The sequence below is a fragment of the Pleurodeles waltl genome, chromosome 8, assembly GCF_031143425.1.
Source record: "Pleurodeles waltl isolate 20211129_DDA chromosome 8, aPleWal1.hap1.20221129, whole genome shotgun sequence".
In the NCBI taxonomy this organism is placed as follows: Eukaryota; Metazoa; Chordata; class Amphibia; order Caudata; family Salamandridae; genus Pleurodeles; species Pleurodeles waltl.
The window spans coordinates 347,500,325-347,518,602 of record NC_090447.1 but is presented as its reverse complement, the minus strand read 5'-3'; the positions used below and the strand labels follow the sequence as shown (position 1 = coordinate 347,518,602).

At 45.9% G+C, this 18,278-nt stretch overlaps 1 protein-coding gene across 4 annotated transcripts in view; it reads left to right on the top strand.

Annotated features, from left to right (window-relative positions):
- USP9X (ubiquitin specific peptidase 9 X-linked) overlaps window positions 1-18,278 on the top strand; it is a 1,493,361-nt gene that overhangs the window by 1,407,346 nt on the left and 67,737 nt on the right. For 2 of the 4 annotated variants that reach the window (XM_069204214.1, XM_069204215.1), the window contains exons 40-41: window positions 15,396-15,616; window positions 15,712-15,800. In XM_069204214.1, coding sequence (XP_069060315.1) covers window positions 15,396-15,616; window positions 15,712-15,800 — 310 coding nt within the window. Of the gene's footprint in view, window positions 1-15,395; window positions 15,620-15,705; window positions 15,801-18,278 lie in introns of all 4 variants that reach the window. The other 2 variants (XM_069204212.1, XM_069204213.1) reach the window with 1 other exon arrangement.

Sequence of the window (18,278 nt, the reverse complement as noted above, 5' to 3'; positions counted from 1 at the left end):
TGTTCTACTGCAGTTTCCCAAAGTGTTCTAAAGAACAACTAGAGTGCGAACAATCTTACTTGTGACAAAGTGTGGCACACTGAAAGCCATCTTGATTGAATCAAACTGGAAAACTTAATTTAGAAAGGAACAAATAAGAGGTTTCATTTTGTCATTGAAAATATGGTTAGTGGTGCAGACAGAAATATTAGGACATGGTTAAGTGAGTTGTCAAATATTTTCCTCTTCTATTTCATAAAACATTCTGACACTTAGACTGAAACATGCACTTTCAACACCAGAAGTAAACTGCCAGTTAATACCCTGGTGATCAGCAGCTTACTGCAGTGTTCTAAAGAGCATCTACAGTGCTAACACTCTGAATTTATGCCAGAAGTGTGGCACATCTGACCACCATCTTAATGGAGTCGAAGTGGAAAACTGGAAGCAATTTCTACTTAGGACACTACCGTAAATGAGGAGATTAGGGCGCTTCATAACAACTGAGGCTTCCGAGATCACCACCAAAGAAAAAAGAGCCCAAATGTAGTAAAAACCTGTCCCAAATTTAGCCCAAGTATAGTCCAGTGACAGAAGTGTGCAAAATATATATATATATATATTTTTTTTTGCAGTTTTATATAGGGCAGGCTTGACCCAAAGGTTTTGGAGTGCTTTACATGAGCATCAGTTACATTACACAGTGCCATATTCCTTTTGGGCTTTTGGCATAGTGATATTAAGTTATTTGGACTGAATCAAAGACTGTCAATCTGATGCCAAAACTCGAACCTGGTTCCCCAGTTGCAAGTCTGCAGCTTTGGACATAACGCCACATTCTCTCCCCTAAGTGTAACATATAATCAAGTGATCAACTGGATTAAAAAATCAAGATAGCAAATAATTTAAAAGTGCTTTCTCGCTATTTGAGAGCTCAGAAAATATGTCCTCATTTTAGTTGTTTAATGCACTAACCATACTTTTTGTGGGAATCTTTTATCATTTCTAAAGGAAATGCTTTAGGCAATACAGTTCTGATTACATCAGGATGACGTCAGGCGTGCCCCACTTCTGTAATAAATATTGAATGCTAGCAGTCTAGTGTTAGCAAACTTGTTCATTATGAGGAAGCAGATTTCAGGGACACTGACGCAATGAACTGAGAGCAGGGAAGGAGGATACAGAGGCAACTAGTTGACCATGCTGGGCAGACGGGAGGGGCAGTGGTCGCACAATGGACCATGGAGAGCAACAAACCAACCATGCAGGACAGGCAAGAGAGGCTGTGGCATTGTAGCTGACCATTGAGGCCCAAGGACGAGACAGTGGCAGTACAACCACACTTTAGGGAGCTGGGTTCTAGTTGCAGACACACACACACACACACACTTTCTCTCTCTCTCTTTTCCTCTCTTTTTCTCTCTTTTTCTCACTTTCACTCTCTCTCTTTCACTCTTTCTCTTTCACTCTTTCTCTCTTTCTCTTTGCCGGGTATTTAGACACACCTTTGACTGAAGTGCACTGGGTTCCTACTAGCCAGGTCCCCAGGGCCAGTTTTCCTTCCCTAAAACAAGACACCTGGTCACTTGATCACAAAGTGACTAAGCCCTTAAGCCCCTTATACGTCCCTGGTCAAATGGTAGCCCTAGGGCATGGTTACTGAAGAGGGCCCCTCAGAGCAACTTGTGCCACTCTGAGGGACCCAGCACCAACCTTATGCAAATTGCCATTGCAGGCTGCATAACAAGGTGCTCCCAAAATTGAAAACACGACATGACACAGCCTGTGTGCCATGCCCCCTAAAACGCTGCATGCAATATATGTAAGCCACTCCTCTAGCAGGCCTTATAGCCCCAATGCAGGTTGTGTTTTTTTTTATTACATGTGAGGGCATAACTGCATTAACAGATATGCACCTGCTATGTCTTGGTTGATTCACACACATCAGGGAAGCCATTTCAAATGCATTGGCTGGACACTGGTCATGACGAGTTCCGCAGCTACGTGATGGCTTAGAATAGTAAACCCTCACTGATCCCAGTGATGGAGCTATTTAAAAATGCACTGAGGGCACCTTAAAGGTGACCCTGGAAATCCTACCAATTACTAGTGTGCTGACTGACTGGTCCTGATCAGTTCAACCTCTACAAACACGTTTTTACCCTCACCCCACCCCAAGGTGCGAGCTGCAGCGCTTTTGAGGGTTTGAGACAAAGGCCTGCTTTGGGCAGAGGTGTGACCTTCTCTCCCAGGCAGGATGGACATTCCAGGGCTGGGAGCTTCAAAGGCCTTGCCACCGTTATGTGACCAAGATCTCTCCAGGTGGTGGAGATGACCAACCCTTCTGTCTTGGCCCCACTTTGGTGGTAGCACAGGTGGGAACATTTGTTAAATTAGGAGGAGTGCCCACTGCATGCTAGTCCCACCCCTAAGGTAAACGAACTGAAGTGAACGCTGCTTTTAAAATTCCTCCTTCTTGCTTAGAAGGAATTAGGTCACTAGGGTTAGTGTTATACCCATTACACCCTCAAGGTGGTCAGCCCATTCGATACCACCTGGCATTCCCTGTAACACCACTAAATTGAGTATTTAGGTGGCACCCCTGAACCTTAGAACTCGGATCCTGACTACTTATGAACAAAAAGAACAAAGAATCCAGCATGCAGAAGAAGGAGGAGGAGCAGCTGACCCTGTACCAGCCCTTCCGGCCTGCCTGCTTTCCTCACCAGACTCTGCACAAAAAGGCTATTCCTGTAGCTGCAGCTTCAAGAAACCCAGGAAGCCTGCCTGCCTTCTAGAAAGGTTCAGATTCCCATGAGCAGCAGACTTCCTCAGCAAAAAAAGTACCTAGCAAGGACTCTGCAGCCTGCAAACCCGACTCCTGTGACCTTTGCACCAGATGACCTTGAACTGGCGAGAAGCCAACTAACAGTGCCAGCAGAGCTCCCCAGCTGTTAAAGCAGAGTCCACCTCTCCTAGACTCATCCAGGTCGCCTACAGCCCCTGCATGCAGGCCCCCTCCACCCCAGCTGGGTTATGAGAGAAAAACTCATCACCTTCAGCAACCACTGCACCCGTGACCCCAAAACCCAGCTGAGGTGGGTCATCAATGCCCACGTTGTCCCCTGGCTCCTGAGAGCTTGAATGCACCCTGGGTCCACCCCTGCTGAACTCCCCCACGAGGCCTGCAGCCTCAAGTCACAGGATCCCCCAAATTGAGTGCTCCGGGACAAGAATACCTGACACCAAAGGACACCCTTTCATCCATCGCACCTGGGCACAGGAGAAGAGGAGAAGAGGACTAAAGGTACACCTACAACTCTGAGCACCCCAACTCTACTACCTACTTGTCCCGACTGGCTTTCCAGCCAGAACCTGCAGCCTGTTTGTCACGTGGTCAGTGTTCCAGAGGAAACCATTGGGCACCCGATGTAAGACGCTGGCTCTGTATATACTATACCAAAATGAGTGATAGTTTGCACAAAGTCTAGGGGGTTCCCCAGAGGCTTAACAAAGGATAAAGTAGATAATACTGATGATCTGTTTTGTGGTAGTGTGGTCGAGCAGTTAGGCTTATGAGACGGTAGTGCAAAGTATTTGTTGTACACAAACAGTCAAGAAATGCGGTACACACTCAGTGACTCACTCCAGGCCAATTGTTTTTATATAGCAAAAATATATTTAATATATTAGAATATATTTTGTTATTTTATTACTAGAACCAGACTAACTTTGTTGCAGGTAAGTGCAGTTATCAGTACGTATCAAGAATATGTAACAACTGTACTTTTTGGTAAATAAAGCAGTTTACAGGTGTAGGAAGCTGGCCTGGAGTGTGGTGAGCACCTATGGTGTTATCACTTTATAACAGGTCCAGGTTTTCCCCTATTAGTGAGGTGTAGTCAGTGTCTAGGAAGCCAGGGCTCTCTAGAGATAGCTGTGGATGAGCAGCCAAGACTTTGAATGCAAAGCTTACGCAACACCACTATAGTCACACATCACTTACACACATGAAAGAACCACACAGTGTTATAAAAATAAAAGGTACTTTATTATGGTAACACAAATACTAAAATACTGTATAGGCAATACTCCAATAGCAGGTGAGTGAACACACTATTATATACACTTAGAAATCAGGAATTAGCATAAAAGGCAATAGAAAACAGTGAAAGCAATAGTAAGTATTAAAGGCCCTTGGGGGGGAGACCAGACCTTATACTAAGAAAGTGGAATGCAAAGGTCAGGCACCCACCCAAGGTAATAGAATAGGTAGAGGGGAGCTGGAGGAACTAGGAACCTCAAAAGGTAAGTACCAGAGTCCTAGCCCCCCCCCCCCCCCCCCCCCCCAGTGACCAGCAGAAAAGAGGTGTCTTTTCTCCCCAAACCCACCAAAAGGACTTCGGAAGAGGATTTTGCAAGACCCAGAAAAGACTTCAAGAAACCAAAGGTGAATCCTGGTAGAGGAGGACCTGTAAAGGGAGGGGACACAGTTAAGTTGAAGTTGGATTGTCCGGTCGTCACAGGAGCCACTACCCACCCGTCTGTGGATGCAGGTGAATGAAGGCAGTCAGCAGTGCAGCACTGGAGCTGCAGAAGAGTTCCTGAAGTGATGCAGTCGACGTCCTGCGCTGGAAGAATGATTGCAGTCGGTCAGTGGTGTGGAAAAACCACCAACAAGCCTTGGCAAAGGCAAATGTCGTTGGAGAAGAAATGCGGAGCTGCCAGGGACCAGCAAGGTGCAGGAGGACTCATCCCACAGAAGGGGTGTCCCGGGTGACCCTCAGCAGTGAGGAGAGTCGCAGGAAGAGAAGGCAGCCCCCACAGGCAGTAAGCACATGAGTCGCGGTAAGGCCCATACAGCACACCTAGAAAGTAGTCCCACGTCGCTGGAGAAGCACGCAGGGGGCTGTGCGTCGCAGGGAAGAGTGTTGGAGTCTGGGGCTACACAGCAACTGAAGATCCCTTGGAGGAGATGCCACCAAGCCTTGGTAGCTGCAAGAAACGCATTGCACAGGGGTACTGTCCTGTGTGGAGAGGCAAGGGCTTACCATCTCCGAAGATGGAAAGCTGGTAGAGAGGGCCAAGGGAACCACTCCAGACCACCACCCATGATGCAGGATCAACACAGCTCTGGAGGAGAGGAGATCCACGCAGCCAGTCATCGTTGCAGTTGGTGCCTGCGGATGCAGGGAAATGACTCCTTCACTCCGAGGGAGATTCCTTCTTGCTTCTTGTGCAGTCTGAAGACTTGTCGCCAACAGAAAATGCACAGTCGGGGAAATGTTGCAGTTGCTGGAAGGAGCTGGAGAAACAATGTTGCAGAGCACAGTCGTTGCTGTAGATGCAGATTGTTGGTTACTGGAAGGTCCATTTGCAGTTCCAGTTGCCAGAAGGTGAAATAAAGATTACAGTGGAATCCTGCTGGAATCTTGGACGTCGAATCTGAGGAGCCACCCAAGAGGGACACCCTAAATAGCACAGGAAGGGGGATTGATCACCTAGCAGAGTGACGACCTATCAGGAGGGGGCTGTGATATCACCTCCCTGTCTTGGCCACTCAGATGCTCGCAGAGGCCTCTGCACATCTTCGATTCAAGATGGCAGAATCAACTGGACAACTGGAGGAACTCTGTGCACCACCCCTGGGGTGGTGATAGACAGGGGAGTGGTTACTCCCCTTTCAGTTTCGCACCAGAGCCGGGACCGAGGGTCCATAGACTGGTGCAAACTGGTTTATGCAAGGATGGTGCCCTTTAAAGCTTACCAGTGGCTTGGGGTGCTACCCCTCCCAAGCCATGTAGTACCCATTTCCAAAGGAAGAGGGTGTTGCTTCCCTCTCCCAAATGAAATCCTTTGATCTGTCTTCCTGGCCTTGAGCTGGTCAAGCAGAAGGAGGGCAGAAACCTGTCTGTAGGATGGCAGCAGCGTGGGCTGCCCAGGAAACCCCTACAAACTGGTATAAGCAAAGTTGTGGGTCCTCTAAGGAGCCCCTGGAGGGCATAGAATCATACAACCAATACTGGTAACAGTATTGGGGTGTGATTATGACATGTTTGATACTGAACATGTCCAGGTTCGGAGTTACCATTCTGTAGCTGGACACAGGTAGTGACTTACGAAATCCAGGAAACTGGAGCTGGAGTTTGTAGGGGCAACTCTGCTCATGCAGGGGTGCTCTCACACACAGGTACTTGCACCCTGCCCTCTGGGATAGGAGGGCCTGCCAGAGGGGTGACGTATAGTGACCTGGTGCAGTGACCTGTAGTGAAAAGGTGCATGCACCTTTTGACGCAGGCTGCCATTGCAGGCCTGCAGACACATTTTGCAGGGGCTCCCATGAGTGGCATAATACATGCTGCAGCCCATTGGGAACCCCTGGTGTCCCACTGCCCTGGGTTCCTTGTTACCATGTACTAGGGACTTACATAGGTGCACCAGTATGTCAATTGTGGGGCGTACAAAGTCAGGAACAACCAAATTTAGTGGGAGATAGCGCAGTCACTGGGGCCCTGGTTAGGAGGATCCCAGTGAACACAGTCCAAACACACTGACAGCAGGCAAAAAGTGGGGGTGACCATTCCAAAAAGAGTACTTTCCTACTACTACTACTACTACTACTAAGTAGCAGTTTTCTATTTCAAAAGTGCAGTTTTTCAAAGGAGTCCATAGAGTCCCAGTGGGGAAAAAGTATTAGTAGAGTTAACAGGTAAGTACACAACTTAAAACTTCAGTGAGATCCGTCTGTTGAACGTCACTGGACCGTCTGTCGGATTCCCCAAGGCCTTGGGTCCTGAGGGTGCAGGAGTACCTTTAGGCATCGGGAATCTTTGTCAAATCAAATCGTGGTCAGGGGATCCTCTGGTTTGAGGCTGCAGGCGTCGTCGTGTTGGGCAGGAGTCATCAACCCACAGTGTACACAAGGTCGAAATCGCCTGGAGACCTACTCTGGGCCTGTGGGCCACCTGGACATGGGCCATGGGCGTTGGTGCAGAGTAGGCGGGGCTCCAGATCTTGGGCGGTTCTGGAGTCCTTTCTGGATTTTCTTGGGGAAAGGGCTGCTGTCCTTGGGAGTTATTGGTCCTCTGCGGCGCCTCCAGTGCTCTGAGGGTTTGTAGAGGTTGCTGGTCCTGCAGGATGCACTGCCTTTTTGTGCAGGGCTCCTTGAAGCTGCAGACAGGCCGGCAGGGCGTGGGACCAAGTCATTTGGTGTCTGGAGTCTTCTCTGCTGAGGTTGGCTTAGCAGTCCTTTTTTCTTCTTTTCTTCTTGAGGTCGCAAGAAATCTGGTGAGTAAGGTTCAGGGTAGCCCCAAATTACTAGATATAGGGGTGTTACAAGGGTCAGAGGGCAGTAGCCAAAGGCTACTGTCCCTGAGGGTGGCTACACCCTTCCTGTGCCCACTCCCTTTGGGGAGGGGGGCACATTCCTAACCCTATTTGTCCCTGTCCTCAAAAACAAGATGGAGGATTCTACAAGGAGGGGTTAACTTCAGCTCTTGTCACCTTCGGGGTGGTCCCAGCTGATGGGCACTCCTCCTTGTTTTTCCTAATTTGCCCACCGGACTTGCTACTGCCAAAAGTGGGGCTTGGTCCTGGGTCGGGCATCTCCACTGGCTGGAGTGCCTTGGGGCACTGTAACAGGAGGCCTAAGCCTTTTAGGCTCATGCCAAGTGTTACAGTTCCTGCAGTGGAGAGGTGTGAAGCACCTCCACCCAGAGCAGGCTTTGTGCCTGACCCCAGAGAGCAAAAAGGTTCTCACCCCATGGGGTCAGAAACCTGTCTGTTAGTGGCGGCCTGGCACAGACATGTCAGCCTTAGGGTTGGGTAAAATACAGAAGCCCTCTGTGTGCATTCTACAATACATCCAACACTGGCATCAGTGTGGGTTTGTTGTGCTGAGATGTTTGATACCAAACTTCCCAGTCTTCAGTGAAGCCATAATGAAGCTGTGGAGTTGATAAAAACAAGCTCCCAGCCCATGTACCCAATATGGCCACACTGCACTTACAATGTCTAAGAATTGACTTACACACTGTAGGGGCATATTGCTCATGCAGCTATGCCCTTACCTGTGGTATAAGGCACCCTGTCTTAGGGCTGTAAGGCCTGCTAGAGGGGTGACTTACCTATGCCACAGGCAGTGGTTTGTGGGCATGGCACTCTGGAATGGGTGCCATGACGACTTTGCCTTTTTCTCCCCACCAGCACACACAATCTGCCATGGCAGTGTGCATGTGCTTGGTGTGGGGTCCCTTAGGGTGGCACAATACATGCTGCAGCCCTTGGGGACCCTCCCTGGTCACAGAGCCCTTTGTACCACTGGTACCTTTTACAAGGGACTTAGCTGTGTGCCAATTGTGGAAACAATGGTACAGTTTGGGGGGGCCTGGTTAGCAGGGTCCCAGCACACAGTCAATTAGGTTAACATCAAATATCAGGCAAAATGTGGGGGTTACTGCTATCAAGGGGCCAGTTTCCCACAGACCAGACATCTGTAATGGCAGCTGAGTGCAGCTTGTTTATGGGGGAGGGATCCCTTAGGATGGCACAATGCATACTGCAGCCTTTAGAGTCCCTCCGGTCTCGAGGCCCTAGTTACTTGGGGTACTATTTATGATGGACTTATAGAGGTACAGGAGTGTGTTTCAGTTGTATAGTTTTTACCTTGTTTTAGGGAAAGAGCACTGGCACTAGGGACCTGTTTCCTGTTTGGCAGGGACCCAGTGCAACACAATCAAAAACACTCAGTACCGGTGAGCAAAAAGTGGGGGGTGACCATGTCCAAAAGGGGCATTTTCCTACAAGTGTTGACAGTTGATCTCTTACGTCCAGCACCCTGAGATGGTTGATATTATCTTAGAGGAGCGGTTTGCTCTCTAAATCTGTACTCCAGTTATTGAGACAGAATTGTGGATTGGTGCGGCAGCCAACAAATTGCTCCTTTACAGGCAAAGTTGTCTGAAGTTTTGCTCTTTCTGTCCCTCATCCAGCAGGCACTTGCTTTGGGTACTGTCAAGAACTATTTATCACTTATTTCCTCTTTCTTGTGGTCCTGGCTGAGCCTCTGTTATTTAAATCACCAGACTGAGAGTTTTTAAAGATTTGCAGCACTTGTTACCACTGGAACCCTTTGTGGTACCCCATTGGGACTTGAATGCAATCCTCACATTTTTAATGTGCACCCCTTTTTGACCAGCTATAGAGTTATCCCTTGAGACTTTGACTTGACTTGAAATTTCATATTTCTCATTGCTCTAGCATCAGCTAGGCATGTGAGTGAACCAGCTGTCTATAAATCCACCTTGCACCACCTTGTTAAGTTGATTTTGAGGACCCAGGATTACTTTCTACCTAAATGTGGGTAGGCTGCCTCCCTCTCAGTGTTCTTTGCTGTACCTCATTCCTATAAGAAGAAAGAGCAATTCCATTGCTTGGATCCTAGAAGACCATTGAACCTCTATATCAGCCATACCAAGGAACATCGGATAGGTGATCAACTCTTTGTAGGTTTTCCAGAGCAAAGCAGGGTAAGACGGTGCAAAAACTGGATATCTTTAAGGCAACCTCTTGGGCTTCAGTACACATATTCGCGAAATCACTACTGCCTTGACTTTCAGGTACATCTGGAGGGCCATTTTGCCCAGTCGATCCTGCAGGGGTTTTTGGTCTGAGCCAGTTCACAGACCCACCACCTTTGGAGGTACTGCCTTGGTATTTTTTCACAGTGGGGGAAATATGCAGCTATAAGTTTCCATCAGAAGAACAAGCTACTTATCTTTGGTAACAATCTTTCTGGTGAATACACTGTCTAACCGCAGATTTCCCACCAACCTTCCCTGCTCTCTTTTAATGCTAGCTGGAATCCTTTCCATGTAAAAAGGTCCCAAATTAGAGATCTGTACACTGGTCATACCAGTTTGCCGATGGGCTCTGCATATATGGACATTGTCAGCCTAGACATCAACTGATGTTAGCACGCATGTGTGGCATTTACATGCAGTTTCCCTGGTCAATTCAGAGCAAAAAAACATTGGTCCAGAGTCGCGGTAGGCCACCTATTTGTGTGCAGAGGTACTGCTGAAGCGTTTCTGTATCTTCTTGCACGACTTGAGAAGTATTCACAAGGTGAGAAATCAGCAGTTAGAAAATCAACCAATTGGATAGTTACCGAAGGTAAGTAACTTTTTCTTCACAGGAATCCATGAAATATGGAAAATAGTTAACGCTACCCATGAAATATAGGTTTCAGCATTCTGACAGTCCCCAAACCACTCCCCAGAGCTTTACCATTGTCTGGGGTACAAGGATTATGTGGCATGAATTTTAAACATTCCTCACCAGAATTATCTAAATTATGTGGCAAAAAATCCAAGGAATGCATCACATTCTCCACCTTTTGAGCTACAAAAGCAATTATTGTGAAGTCTACAAATTTTGGGGCAAATATAGTAGATCCATAATTAGGCACCAAATGCTGTGGCATATGAATCCCATAAATCTTCTAGCCATGTCCATTGTGTTATCAATTTATTAGTGAAAGGTAAACAAAAAGAAAACTTTCTAAGTTCCAGTCAATGTTCATTTTCAGCTGCATTTTGAAGAGAACAAACTTTTCAAGCTCAATACCCACAAAATAAACATGTGGAATAAAATTACATAAATGATAATGTAGTATGTTAGTATATTGTTATGTTGTGGTTCTGGTGATATTTACAAACTGATGAGCCTTTGATTTATTGGTTTATGATGTCACCAGAACTCCTTAGTGTTCATATTGGACCCTACTACCCATGATATATACTCTGAACTTCAACAGGGTTTTCAGGAGATTCTTCATAAAATGATTCATGTTCCTGGTCTGCTTTTTCTTCTCCTTGCTAAACGTTAGGATATTATTCCTGCTGGAATACTTTTTGAGTTGCTTATCTTTCACCTAGAACTGTAGCATCTGTAATTCCAACATATGAACTTAACCTTAAGTGGCAGCTACTGTATCTTCAACAATAGAGTAATGCTATTCCATTTCTTTTGCCTTGTTTGCTAATAGTGGTTTGTATTTGTTCCACTCTGTATGTCAAGGCATCAGTTTTCATGCTAGTACCATTAATGCTAGTTTTGGGCTCTTTAAACACAACACTGATATCGGCCTTCTCCTTTTGGTGAGTTTGTACTTCCACCTCTACGCACTCAACCTTAAAACATGAGCTCTTCTCCCATCTGCTATGTTACTTGTCCCATGTCGAGGAGTTTTAGACAGTGTGCCACAACATAAGGCATCAGTGGTAGCTCTCATCGCATTACCACTGGAAGGCTACTATTACAATCATTGAGAACCAGCTAAACACCAAAGGGATTTCAGTGGTGAAAGGTTTTTTTAGTACTATGAGTACCAGCCTTACTATAATGAATCCTCATCATACCTTGAAATGCAATCTTTTTTCTTTTGCTCTGCAGCAAATATGTGAATAAGCAGTTAATCCAGCCAGCTCCACTGGAAGGAGAGCAAGTCCTGTGCAGACTGCTGCTTTCTCTCCCAGACTCCCACTCCTCATTCGCTCAGCTTTCAGACCAGTATCAGCTTTTTACTGTGACATAACAGGTGCTGCCCTATGTGGAATATGTCCCATGGTAATTACTATGTTTTTAGTACATGGATACTGTCACACTGTCCTAAACATAAAGAAAACAGTAAAGTTTCAGATTAGCTGTCAACAAAATATCTTAAGCTGTCCTGATGAGTGCGGTCTTTGTGAGAAGACATGGCACTTCTCGGACACAGTCCATGAAGGCGTTCTTCTTTGGTTGGATGTGAAGGTAGGAAGAAAGGTGCAATATAATAGACTGAGCCATACGAAATGCTGACAAAACCTTGGAGAAGGACTATCAAGAATGTCAAAACAAAGCTCAAATTCCTATAAGGAACAATAAATGGAAGGGAACAAGTAAAGTAAATCTTTCAGAAAACACAGCACAAATAGTGTTATAAAGTGGGAATGTAGGTGAGGCAACCTCATGAAGGCACAACGGGCTAATGGAAAGACCCTTAACTTTCAAAACAGACAGACCCTGCTGTGCAAAAGATAACACATACAAGGCATTGGAAAGACAAGACTTAAAAGAAATGACGCCTTCCTACTGAAACTACTGGCAAAATTTAACACAGCAATCTGTGTAGATGAGTTTTGTGAAACACTTTCATGCAAACTAGAGGACATCCGCGACTTCTTGAGGAAGACAATACACTAAAGAATTAACTAGCTCTGCTTAATCTCTAAGCATGGAGCTGCAGAATTTGAATACAGGCCCTGACCATTCCACAGCAAGAGCGTGTCTGCTCTGCAGCTGACCACCAACATATTGGTATACCACATTCTCTGGGCACAGTCTAGAGTGATCAGGACTAACTGAGTTTATTCCTCCCACCATACTTTTGACAGGCAAGAATCTGTGGAAACGTGTACAATAGAACCAGATAACAGATTAACGCACCCTCCAGGAAAACAATCATAAAAAAGTGTATGGCATAGAGGCTGTGGCAAAGAAATCCACAAATGGTAACCACAGTCTGGAGAAAATCACATGGGTCACTTTGGGGTGTAGCTCACACTTGTGGTCCTCTATTGGGAGGAGACAGTGTGGAGGAAGCCTGGTAGGTCAGCTTCTACTGGTAATATTTCCCTTCACTACATCGGTTTTCACAGGCAAATTTCCAACAACAAATGCCCCATGACTGCGCACCACACTCTGTTGATACAATGGACAGTGGTGGTGTTGTCTGTCAAAATAGGAATGTTGCTTCCAGAGATTTAATTCAGAGATGGAATTGAGAAATGTCTTCAATCCAAGATACATTGCTAGCAGCTTGAACACATTTATGTGCAGGCACTACTCGGATGTTGGTCAAAGGTCGTGCAGCTCCATTGCATTCAGATGGGCATTCCTGCCCAATGAGATTTTGTTGTGACCACAGTATCCTAGCCTGCAGAGGGCAGAAGATGTGGCTTACAAAAAGGTTGGAGGAGGTCCATCTACTAGTGCAGTTCTGAATTAAGAGTGAAAGATCCATCATATCCATGGGAGCGGTTGGTGAATCTGGTGGTGCTCTGTTTATTGACTTTGGCTACAAAGGAGCCAGAGACTGATTCCGCACCTTAAAGACTTTGTCTGAATTTATAGAGCTTGTAGAGAGAAATAATTTAGAGAAAGGTCAGTTCTCTGTCAGTAGAGCCACTTGACATTGATGGTTGAGGATGTTAGAGAAAATACTCAGAGCCTTTTTGACCTGCATGGTGCTAGCTCCTTGGATGCACCCCCCAAGAGCATATTGAATGCTGCAGTGCCCACTGGTAGTTTCTAATGACTATTTCTTTGCAGTAAACTGGGGAGGTTGCTGTACGTGATAGTGCCCTATTATGCATAGGTATCCAAATGATGTAAAAATGCTGGCTTTCTATTTGCTAACTAACCCTGTGACTGGATCTTATGTAGTATTACCACCAGTGCTTAATTTAAGCAGGTGGGTTCTGGTATTCCTCACCAGCACTTAATTATCAACACAGCACTTATGATAGTCTGCTACATGATGGCGCACTTTGTTTAATTTAGAGACTAGCACAACAACAGTTGTTTAATACATTATAGCTTCAAATGACTAATACCTGCCCACAATGCATTCTTATAGCTCTGGGGCCAGGAATAGACTGAATTGTCACACTAAGGGGAGAGTGATGCTTAGTAGTTTTGTTGGTACTGTCATTTGGCAGCGCAAGCAGGGACAATGCCTGGTGAAAGCTGCGGTGGCCTCCTGGCCAGGGCCCTGCCACTTTTTTTTCACAAATTAAGCACTGATTACCACTAATGCCAGTGGTTTGTCAGATGTGTTTCCTAATGTGACGCCAATTAAAAATGTGCAACCCATTTGTATCTGTAGATACTGCTAGTAATCTGCCCATTTGCAAGTATTTAGGGTAGCTGCTGGTGGAAAGGCGGTTGCTCACATCACGAAAATGGGTGCTGTCAAATAATTTCCAAACATCAAAGCAAAGTGTTGTAATAGATAACATTCCCACTGTAGATTATTTTTCTTTAAAATAGCACAGCTACGTGCGGTAGCATTAAAAATATTTTACACACTATGAAAGCACTAGGTGACAGTATGTAAACCATCTTCGTGCCACTAGGACATGAGACAGAATACATACATGGGCAACTTACTGTCCAAACCTCTCACTTCCTCCTTTTGCTGCAGCAACCTATTCTAGATTTACGTGCTATGCATTATTCCACCATTTAGTGCTTGAATCTGGAAATCTTCTTGGAAGTAAGCAAAGTTTTATTATGTGCATCAGCTGTAGATGGTAGTAACATGACTCATTGTGACATCAACTGTAACCCCCTAATGCCCATCTGTATCCACCATCTTCAGATTCCTTCTTCCTCCAGTGAGTTCAGAAGCAAACCTGAAAGCTAAGAGTTGATTTACATTCCCTGCCCAAAGAAATCAACACCAGCTGCAGACATGACTTCTATACACACTGGCATTGAAAATTCCAGGTTTCATGCAGACTTCAACTGTAGGCTGTCTAGGCTGTTTAGGTGGCAGCTATTTTCTCTTTGTCCTTAAAACACAGTTTTGAGGTTTTAACTCATGTTTAAATTTTGACTGGATTGACACTGGAAGTTTGCAACTAGAGACAGAAGGCGCACTTTATGTTTATACTTTGATCATGTGTCAGAGGACACTTACTGTGCACTTTGTTTAAAACATAATTAAAAATAAATAAAATAACAGCTCTATATTTTCCAAAAGGACCACTGAAGAAGTTTTGCAAATTAAAAGCCAGTCATGACAATATTGATTTTGTTCTGATGCGGATTCAGATGATATTCAGAAAGCTTAAAAGACAAAGGACATAATTTCCATGACTCCATTGTTGATAGCTTAACGTCATAAAAATTTGTATCCACATTAATGTCCAGAGATAGTTTGTTGACTTCGAAAAGACAAAAAAAAGCATGCCGTGCCGCAGGATCCTACCTTTCTGGACATAAACTATTCGTAATCTAAGCCTACATATGGGCCTTGGAGAACCCTAGCATTTCAAAGAAGTACTGCAAAAAAGTTTTTGGGGGTCTGTATATTATTTATATTTGCCTTAGTATATTTCTGATTTGTGTTAATAAAACATTTCGCTGTAATATGGCACCAAGCTTGGTTCCTGTCATTTAGTAGGACTAATATACCAGTAAAAAAAATTCTACTCCTTTTAGAGGATGATCCAAATGATAATTACTGAGAAATTGTTGTAGAGAAAAGAGTGTGAACTAAATTGCTTCTTGAAGTCAGTCTGAATGTAATTTGATTTACTTGAGTTGGCATGGCTTGCTTCCTTTTAATCATAGTTCATGTATTCTAGGTAACCCACCACATTCAAACCCTTACGGCGATACTAACTTATCTCAGCCCATTATGGCACTTCAGCAGAATGTGGCAGATATTCTCTTTGTGAGAGCTAGTTATGTGAAAAAAATTATTGAAGACTGCAGTAATTCGGAGGAGACCATCAAATTGCTCAGATTTTGCTGCTGGGAGAATCCACAGTTCTCTTCTACAGTCCTCAGCGAACTTCTGTGGCAGGTAACTATTAAAATACATATTGTTATTGTGTGAGAATGTTTTAAGATATGATTTCTAGATTTAATTTTTTTTCTTTTTTTCTATATGTATGTAAGGTTGCATATTCATACACATACGAACTCCGACCATATTTGGATCTCCTCCTCCAGATCTTGTTGATTGAGGACTCCTGGCAAACCCATAGGTTAGTATTGTGCACATTATTATTTTACATATTGAACCCTATTATAATCTGTTGCAAAAAAATATATATATATATATTTTGTTTAGAAAGTGTAATGGTCTACATATAAGGTTTGTGTCCCTGAGGTTCTAGCTGGGGATCCTTAGTTATTTTAATTCAGCAGATTGGCTTGCAAATTTTTTTTTCTCACATTGGAGATGGTGTCTCCTGCTTTCTCCATTTTCGCCACCTGTGGTATACCATGCTTTACCTACTCCATATAGAAGCATTTCTCTCTTCCGAGGATTACTTTAACATTTTCTCCAAAACCTTTGAAATTTAAGAGGTGCAGACCTTTTGGAGAGCATGGCTATCCCAGATGTACATGCCTTGGTAGTTTTGGTCCGTCTTGTGACTGACCATTTTAAGTTGTTCAAGTTTCTGTGTCTTTACTTTGAGTTTGAAGAGTGTGGGTTACAGGACCTGCTGTGGCTCTTATCCAGCCAGCACCCAGGACTTTATTCCTCTCACTTTATTTTCATGTGTGACACGGAGTGGTTAAGAATCACAAGTATTGCACTTTTTTGTGTCCTCTTAGCTGTGTAACCCTCTGTTATTATACTTTGAAGATGCTCACACTACGGAGATCTGCATTGGTCCTCACTTGAGTTTTAGCTAAATGTGTGAAGCTCCCAGCACACAATGTGGAGCGTTTTGCCCTTAACCACATCGACATCCATGTATCTGATAGAGACTTCTAGTTGTAGATTCCTTACCTTAGAATTTTACCCCAGCATCAGACTGGATCCGGAGATTTTTCTTAAAGCAATACCCTTGTGTGTCGGTAGGTGGTGTCGGTCGACTCCGCAGGGGTCGTGGTCGCCGGGATGACATCAGGAGTAGTACATAGACGCGCCCTTGCGCAGTGACGTCAGTTTTTTTCTTTCCACGCCACGCACTGATCCGGAGAGAGTTACCCTAGGCTATTTTCTGGTCGAATTTGACCATTTTTGTCGACTTTGGTGCTTCGAGAATGTCCCCAAAGACCGGGTTCAAGCCTTGTGAGAACTGCCATCGGACGATGTCGGTGACGGATCCTCATCGCGTTTGTCTGTGGTGCCTCGAGCGCGACCACGACCCGAAGTCGTGCTCCGAGTGTCGGGCCATGCACCCAAAAGCTTTGAGGGAGCGGTCCCTAAAGCTAATGGCGGCCCAGCACTCGACTCCGCATAGGTCCCGGTCTCGCTTGAGAGGAATGTCTCGAAATCGGTCACGGAGTGATTAACACTCGTCTTCTTCGAAGTCCTCGGGTCAAGGTAAGAAGAAGAAGTCAAAGAAGTCCCATTGCTCTCCAACTTCATCCTGTCGCTCAGCCGACGCGACGTGGGATGAGCCTCCACGCACTAGGCCTTCGTCCTTGGAGCCTACGTCTGGGTCGACTCCGCGCTTCCCCAAGTTTCCCGGCGCGACCCCTGCCCAACTTAGTTTTACGAGGCCATGCGCCTCATCTTTGGGCGGGCCGACCCCGATACAGCACTTTCGGGCCCAAGGGGGTTCGGCTGAGAGGCCTTCGGGTTCCGCGCGGATGGCTTCGGCCACCGAGGACGCCTCCGGATCCGTGCGCGGATCTGCACCAAAGCCGGTCACACCATCGAGACCTTCCCCGGCGACGGGTCGATTATCGACGCTCCCAACGTCGGTAGTGCCCACTATCGACGTCAACCCAATTCTAATCCTCGACGACTCAGAGTCAGAGCGGCGTCAGCCGCCGCCGCCATTGGCGGGCCCTATGCGCCCGAGGTCAGATTCTGACCCATTTTCCTATGGCTCCGAATACGGGGAGGAATTGGAGGGGTCCCTGGACCTTATGAATACCAGGATGACCCTACTATGGACTGGGCACAGGACTTAGGTGAGCCAGTGGGCTGGATACTTCTCCTGACGCTGGCATGCTGTCTCCTCCTACCGTGGCTACGGCGGAGAGAGCTACTTATAGTATGATGGTTAGTAGGGCGGCTGAGGTCCTTGGCCTTGAGCTACCTACTGTGGAAGTCAGGTCTAATCTCCTGACGGAGGTGCTTCAGCCTGGGGCTTCTACTTCAGAACCCCTTCTCCCATCCAATGAGGCCCTCACTGATGTCCTTTTGGGTACATGGTCCAAACCCAACAAAGGGGCTCCTGTGAACAGGACTATCGCTCGCCGCCATCAGCCCACGCCGAAAGACCCAAAGTTCCTTTTCCAACTTCCTACGCCTGAGAGTCTTGTAATCCAGGCTTCCTCTTCTTTTGGCGCTTTCCCTTCCGCACCCCTGGTTAGGGAATCCAAAATGCTGGAACAATTTGGTAAGAAGTTGTTTTCTTCCTCCAGCCTAGCACTGCGGTCTGTGAACACAGCATGTCTTTTGGGCCGTTATTCTCACTCACTGTGGGATATGGTTGCGCAAGTCCTGCTGCAGATAGCGGGGAGGCCCGGCCCGTGCTATCGTCTCCCAAGCAGTG